Source organism: Atta cephalotes (genome assembly GCF_000143395.1).
Source record: "Atta cephalotes unplaced genomic scaffold scaffold00005, whole genome shotgun sequence".
Taxonomy (NCBI): Eukaryota; Metazoa; Arthropoda; class Insecta; order Hymenoptera; family Formicidae; genus Atta; species Atta cephalotes.
The window spans coordinates 2,159,821-2,168,240 of record NW_012130069.1 but is presented as its reverse complement, the minus strand read 5'-3'; the positions used below and the strand labels follow the sequence as shown (position 1 = coordinate 2,168,240).

Sequence of the window (8,420 nt, the reverse complement as noted above, 5' to 3'; positions counted from 1 at the left end):
TTTACTTTTTAACTTTTTTTAACGTTTTTAACGTTTAAGGTTAACGTTAAAGTTAAGTTACGTAGTAATACTTTACTTATCTATACTACTACTACACACACACACACACACACACACACACACACACACACACACACACACACACACACACCTGTCTTGTTATATACATTATTTTTAATAATTAATTATTTGGATATGGATTTGATATTGATTTACGGTATGTTTATATTACATTTACTTTGAGAATTGTTTCAAATTCTAAGAATATTAATTTTCATTTCCCTTTTATTTGTAACATAATAATCTTTTACAATTTCGATTGTAAATTGTCTCAATGTATTTAAACTTATAACCCGCTTAACTTGAAATTTATATTACTAAATTTATATTACTAAATATAATTGAGTGAAACTGCGATTAAAAACTTCTTCGTATAACATTCTAAAAAAAAGATGCGTTGATCGCTAATCGAATTCACTTGTTTGTGGAAAGCAGTCAGCACAAACTAAACATTTGCAGTTAGTTTTTGGAATTAGTAAGCGGATACTGAATATTTTTGTTTCGCGTGATTCGCAGGACGGGAGTCGACGGGAAGCTCGAAGGAATTGGACAGGGCGAAGCTCGTCCGCGAGAGGCAGAACGAGGAGCGGCAGCGGAAATTGGAGGAGCTCAGGCAGCAGGCTCTCGCCGCGCAACGCTTCCGCGAACAGCGTGAGGAAGAACGACGAAGACGCATCGATGAACTCAGATCGCGTGATAACGATAGGTTTGTCGATTTAAAATGCCACAATTAAGAGACTTTACAATTGATCCAATTGATAAATTAATTTCATTAATTTTAGATAAAGAATTTAAAGAATTTGTATAGCCTTTTCCACTTAAATTACGTGTATCTTGATATTTTGTTGAAAGGAATTAATACTTCTGTAAAATAGGAAATGAAATCTATCTAGTCTCTTATCTGTAAAAAGTTTCATCTACAATAAAATTATAAGTCTATTTCTTACACTAGACTGCACTAGAATTCTCTTTCTCGCTTTCGCCAAACATCAAATATATCTATCTCACTTTAAGTTTCAAAAATATGTAGTATATACTAGCTCAGCCACAGAAAATAGATTTTATGTCTAAAATTAGATTCATTTATATTTCGTTGCTTTTATTTACAGACGAAATCAAGTCGAAGAGAGAAAACGGCTGATATGCGAGGCAGAGCGAGAGAGACGGGAGGCTATCCTCCGTAAAAATCAGGAGAGGGAGGCACGCATCGAGGCAAAGAAGAGAAATGAGAGGTCGCATATCGTTTTTGCGTTTGGCAGCTCCACACCGCGGATGCTGGAACCCGCTGATACCGGCGGCTCTACCTTCTGGGGTACCCGCAGGGCCACCTCTACCACCAATGTCATGATGTTTTCTGCTGCGCAGCCTCTCACTAGGAGATCCTCCGAGAGGGAGCTAGATGGCAGCAAAAAACGAGCTACTTCCGCTGGTGGACTCGACCGGAAACCGGGTGAAGGTCAGTCAATATGTTTCTTCAAATATCGATCGATCGAATTACGTCAATTCATCAAAGTTCACTAAATATCAATTGGCAAGTAGGCGATGCGAGCACACGTTAGTTGCACATCGCACATGGAAATTCGATTAACCCTTTCAGCACGCGATGTTAAACTTTCTACATACATATTTGATCGTTTCTGTTTTGTATAAACTATTCTCAATCGAGAATTCTCCGGTAGACTCCGAAGAATTTGGAATATTTCTGAATAGTTTCTCTTCTATAATATCAATATATATACAAAATGCAATTTGATTCAACCAATGTTTGCACGATAATTTTATTCTCTGATCTACGTCACGAATATTGATCAATTTCAGTTTTGGTTAAATAAATCTCTCATATGTTTCTAAAACTCAACATAATTTTCTGTATTAAAATGCGGACAACTGTTCGTAAATAATATTCTGTGATTTATCACAGAGAGAAGATTGAAATGTGATGTATAAGAAATATTTCAATCATAAAATATAAATATGTAATATGAAGTAGCTCAGCAGCAGCTGAAAGCGTTAAAGGCTTTTCCGTTCCTCGCATACGATGGATAAATAATACACGCGTGGTATTTATTCTGCACCGTGCACCGGTAGAATGCAAATTAGTATTTACTGTAAATTCAGTCGGGCGTCGAATCAACAACGATCGTTGATGCGAACACGCATGATGAGCGACTCGGAAGCGGATTTACTTCAATGTGAGTATAAATACGGATCGGGATACTTAGTACATGCTATCGCATAACGAGAAAAATCGAAATTAAGCATCTGATTAACGACAGTTAAGTCATCTTGCAATTAAATATACGACGATATTTTGTAAGTCTTTCGTGATGATGTTTCGAAAGTTGTTATTTGAAGCGAGATAAATCTGATGTTCTGAAGGAATAAATCGTATCGGTGAATTCACGTCCCGTTTCCATTGCTTGCTCCACCCCTATTTGCTCGAACGTCCGACACATATATATATATATTGATGATTGATGTTTATCGTATAAGCCTATAATCGTTCTTTCTATCGCAGATTCATGAGGAATGTGTCATTTAATCACGTCATCGCTTCTAAAATATTTCTATGTTATGTCGATTTTCAAAGCTAATCGAATAAACGTTACAAAGAAAGCTGCTCGCGTCTTCTCGCGGTTTATACTTCACGTTTGATTCCGATACCTTTGATAACGATATATTTTTCTTAGTAATAATCGATACTACTATTTATAAGATAAGAAAAGATTCCATCGCAAAAGATAAACAAAATTTTACTTGGAGTATTTGCTGTAAAATTCAATCTGCGTAAAGTTGTTGTATCTATTATTATAACGTGGAATACAAATAGTAATAAAAATAATTTCTGTTTAATAAAATACGTGAATTATTATGATTATGGAAATTAATAAATAGCTAAAACGATTAAATTATTTCTCTGTAAAATTGAATTGCGTTTTTTGAATTCTTAAATAATCGATCAAATAAAAAAATATCATTATTTTCGTGTTATAAATTGTATGAAATTGCAACGACGACACTGCGAAGTATGAAAGAACGATTGTCCAGCACTATTATATAGAATCTGTATCGCGATTTTGCCCATAAGTTTTTATATTTGGTTCTTTATTTTCAGGTTTACACTCTCTATTTTATATACACTTTTATGGCAATATTCCTTTAAACGAATTCACGTATTTTCAGCTTGAGATTGGTTACACAAGCGAGTTTTGAGAACGTTTTGAGTCCTGCGATATAAATCGCAAGTTTTGCTTTTTACGCGATATCATTTATTTTTACTATTACACTGCACACACAGATTGCTCGGATAGTATTCACCCTGTAAACGTCACATCTTCATCCACACATTCTTCCCTCTCTGCCCAAACATCTCTTTTTTTTTCTTTAACGAAATAACATTTTGGAAACCACTGGAAGGAAACGGAAGATACATAGATTTTTTAATATATCAGGAAATAATTTTTAACTATTGGGGCTACGTTTTCTCTCTGCACTTCTGTCCCTTTTATGATTTATACTTACCGGTGATGGTTCTGTATAGTGAGGTGTATGGAAAATAAAATAATAAGGGAAGGCAACATGTGTGTGATTCGCACTGTATCTAACTCACACTGATACCTATGCTTTCCCGATTACTTATTTTTCTCATTATCCCGGCCCTATTTAGAAGACTTTTCGCGAACCTAATATTTGCGTTGCGTTGAATGGTTTGTTCGCAGATATGAGAATGTCCTCGTCCATGTACGAGGTGTTCAATTGGAATTCTAGCCCCGATCCCCCCTTAACTCCTGCCAAGCATAAGAGAGCCAGCCTCTCTCTGCCCCCCACAACTGACATCTTTGCCGTCGATGATAAGTCCGATAGCGACACTAGGCGTCCCATGATTCAGCGGGTTGCCAGTGGTGAGTCCTGATCTCTCAGAAGCCTGCAAGAAAGCCGGGAGAGATCCGTTTCTGTTCGTCATGAATATTGTCGATCCTTTATCTCTCGTTTTATTTAGCACTTGTTCTCGTCGGACTCTCTCCCTTTCTCTCTCGTGTTCTACGCCATTACGTCTTTCATTTACTTCACCATACACTCTATCAACGCATGTAACATTCATTTAACACCGTATAAGAACATATTTCACGCACTTTCTCTCATTCTGTAGCTCCTTCCCGATTGCATTATATTGCTATCAGGTGGATTTTACGATTTGTGAGTGAAATCATGTGGCAATCAATATCATGCAATAATTAGTTTGCCTATCCGTATGCGATTCCTATTAATCTCGTTACAGACACGAACTAACCACTAGACACTATTAATATTTAGTTGCAACGTGCATTTTGCAAGTTGAACTTTTAGTTTGCTAGTTCGTAGTAAGTTAATTAATATTTAGCTCAGTGTTATTTGTTAATGAATTCGTCGCGAATACGGTCTAATAGGACAATTATCAGTCACAATCAATTTTTCATTTTTTTCATTAAAGCATATATCTCGCAATTGAACGTTTAACTATCAGTTTATTAACAATTATATACATAATTTGAGATATATTCGATAATTTACTATATAATCGAATTTAAATTGTAGTTTAGTAATAAAAGATAGAGTAATATTATTGCACGTTGTAACAAAGTACGGCGGTGAAAATCTAACTCAATGATGTTAATTAGTTAATTTATAATCATCAATAGCATAAAGTTTACTGCTTGCATAGATGGGTTTCTTGCTGTGTTTTTAGAAATTGTTTGACTAACTCTAATTGAATGTTATCTTTGAATGTTTTTTTGAATGTTATTTACAAAAAATATCGTAATATATGTATTTTCTTTTAATGTGTATATAAAATATGCACATTAAATTTGATACTTATTTGATATTTAAATAGTTACATGTGCTTTAATACATGATTTATGTACGTTGAGAGAATATTTTTTATCAAATAAATTGTTCAAAAAGTATATATTCTTATTAATATATATTCTTTATTAATAAAAATCTCTTTTCTTTTCAATTATTTATATTGAAAATATACTAATTCTTTATCATATTGAAATTTTAAGCAAACGCGAATGTATTGTACTTTACAGCTAAAAATGAAATTCCAAATAAAATCTCTCTCAGTGTATTTCTCCGCATCATCCCTACACGCCACAGCATGAAAAGCAAAGCAACACAACCGCAAAGAAATAGCAAAAAAAAAGAGAGATGAGAATCTGAATGCGACCGAGTTGACGCGTCAGAGAAACTCTTTACTCGAGTGTGCTTCTCCATCGAGCAAGCCGCGCCGCGTATCCCCACGAATCGATGGACGTCGCTCGTTTCGCAGTAACGGGCGACACCCTAAGCGAGATTCTTTGCAGGTGATGATAGCGACGGTGGCACGCCCAGCACCCCGACCTCGATTTACCTACGTGTGAACAGGAGACGCACCGACCTCATGCCGACGATACCGTCCCCGCGCGACGGCCCACCGTCGACGACACGCAGCTCCAGCGCCAAGGCCTTCACACGTTCGCCAGGTAGGACTTACTCCATGTCCAGGCTGGATCAGCTGGCGCAGCCTAGGAAACGCACGACCGAGCAACAACTCGGCACGTTGGCGGAACAACAGCAAAGCCAGCCTCTGCAGAGCGCTTCTAGCATGAGTCGCAGCATGTCGCACTTGGCCGCGCCCGGAGGAGCCAAGAGTCTAAAACGCTCCGATAACTCGCGTAGCATGGGCACGCTACCGGGCGCGGCACCTATGCCCAGACCCACCCGCGCGGAAAGATTACGCCGAAAGGCTCGCGAATACCAGCAGATCCAACAGCAACAAGGTAAGTGTGACTGTGCACTCAACTCGACTACTTCGAATCCTTCATTCAAATCGAGCTTCTGTACATAGCAAAAATATCTCCCACGATTTCTGAAGAAATAAATCGGTAGTTTTTCTTTGTATCAAGAAAATATAGAGGTCTATCCTTAATCGTATAATTATAGATGAGCAATTATAGTTAATAATTATACAGTATAATTATAGTTAAGAGATAGTTCAATAGATCACATTCTTTTTATATATAAAAACTATAATTTTATCAATTTATCTTGTAATATTCAATATCCTCTTTATGCGATATAACTTTCTCCGATCAATATTGTAGCTTTTCTCAAAATAATTAATCATCCGCTTTGTACTAATTTTCTAGTTAATTTCTGTCACTGTATATAGTCAAACTGATCATTGCTTAATGACAAGCTTCGTAAGCTTGGCATATGGTTTTCAATAAAATGGGAAACGATCTCATAAATCAAAGTTGAATTAAAATACAACACATGAATGCACTCACTGTCTAACAAGAAAACTTTAATCAGAGTTGGGTGCACACATGTATAAATAAGTGTGAAAAGGAGTCTTTGTAAGTCAATCGGGATGACCAACTTTATTTCACGGCGTGAATATAAAAGGAAAGATATTCTTCTTCTAATTTCAAATCGCGAAATATTAATTATTCTAACTTTTTTCTATCTATTATAGTTTCTCAGAGGTAATTAACCCATCGATTTTCGAAAATCTGTACTTTTTAATATTATATTTTGATGGCAGACTCTTTTATCACTTTTAACATCAAGAGCCAGTTGTATCAATAATCTGTATTAATTAAAAAACAGCTAAATTAATAATGTAAAGGAAGAGAATTTAATTAAGCATTGTCAACGCGATTTGATGCAGCCGGCTCTTTAATTTCCGAATTGATTAACAAAACGCTCCTGAGGAAGATCTCTTCAACGGCTTTTCGGTACCACGGGTGAAGGTATGAGCTAACATCCCGGTAAGCTGCACGTTTTTATACTTTATTATATCGCTATACAACTTATCTTGCAATTCACTTAATATTATAAATGTATATATTCGTATTTGGTGTGCAATTTAGTCCTAATTAATTTACTTTTTATTCTTATTTTCAGTTCACTCTTTTTTGTGCGATTATAATTTATTTTTCTTTATTTTGTTGGCTTAATTTTTCTTATTTGTATTGGCTTATTCTTTTATTTCGACTATATTCTTTTCCTTCTTTTTTTTTACTCACGGACTGTATTTGAACGTCGGTGGCGGTGCTTGTGTTTCTTGTTCACCTGCTACACCTCGCGTTCGTCACAACAACGTCACAAGCGCGATACTCAATATGCAAAGTATGAAAAATACAAACGAGAAATTCATTTGCACCGCCGTGCTTCTCTATCGAAAGATCTGCGCGATCGCGTTTCCATCGAAAAGATCAACAAATTACTTACCTTGGGTGGGTACGCGTAGGTATCCGCAGCGGCGAAGTGACACCCAACAGCCCGTCCCGACCGCACAGCTCCATGAGTCAACAGAGTGCCAGCAGCGTGGGCAGCAGTAACGTCAATCTGCGTACCCGTACGGCCGCGTCGCGCCGACCGCGGCCTGCTTCTATTGCCGGTACCGGTGTCTCGGTCACAGAGAAACACAGTGAGCATGCCCATTTTACTTCTCCTCCTACAGCCCTTTTACATCCGAGGATCAGCGAAGGGATTAGAAAAAAAAGAAAAGAAAAACAATTAATCAAAACTGAATCCTCGATTAACGAAGATTATAGAGCACTACTACACTACTGTTGGAATAATTAGGTCGAAAAGGAGATAAATATAAAAATTATTTTTATGCCTGTAATCCAAATATCCTGAAATACTACATATATATATTACGACATCTCGGCTTTATCCGAAATTTTTTTCTTCATATATCTTTTCTTCTCTTGAACAATATATTTTTGTATAAATTTATATATATATTTTTTTTTACGAAATTTATATTTTATTATTTTTTAATGAAATTTTGCTTTTAAATTTCTATTTCCAATCTCTTGTATATATTATTTTTGTTCACGATTGTTAGAATTGCACATGTAAATACTGTAAATGTATGTACCCGAGAAGCTCACATGCGATAGAATAGAAAATATCTCGATCGTTCTCATTATCGCAGATCTGGTGGACATGAAATTGACGAAGGATTCAAAGCCACCACTGCCAAAGGTCCATAGCACTCCAAAGAAACCTTCTATACCCAAAGTTGCGGAAGTGAGAAAGCCGACGGAGAAGTTAATCAAGAACGCCAAATCATCACCGCGAATAACTCCGAAAGCGACACCCCTGCAGAGTCCCGGAGCTGAGCATGCACCACTCATTCGCGAAACTAACGTGGAGATCATAAAACAGGATGAGAACAAAGAGACGCAGAATGTGAAATCGGAGGATAAAAATGAGGAAAAGAAGGATCAAGGTAGCGAAAAGACACAGGTAAATTTCAATATATTTTTACGTAGTAAAAGATATATATATATATATATATATATATATATATATATATA

At 36.3% G+C, this 8,420-nt stretch overlaps 1 protein-coding gene across 1 annotated transcript in view; it reads left to right on the top strand.

The window, feature by feature from the left end:
- Positions 1 to 8,420, top strand: part of LOC105626522 (microtubule-associated protein futsch) — a 47,740-nt gene that overhangs the window by 32,653 nt on the left and 6,667 nt on the right. Inside the window, exons 6-11 of the mRNA XM_012207820.1 lie at positions 577 to 766; positions 1,170 to 1,516; positions 3,780 to 3,962; positions 5,409 to 5,864; positions 7,340 to 7,519; positions 8,036 to 8,349. Coding sequence (XP_012063210.1) covers positions 577 to 766; positions 1,170 to 1,516; positions 3,780 to 3,962; positions 5,409 to 5,864; positions 7,340 to 7,519; positions 8,036 to 8,349 — 1,670 coding nt within the window. The remainder of the gene's footprint in view (positions 1 to 576; positions 767 to 1,169; positions 1,517 to 3,779; positions 3,963 to 5,408; positions 5,865 to 7,339; positions 7,520 to 8,035; positions 8,350 to 8,420) is intronic.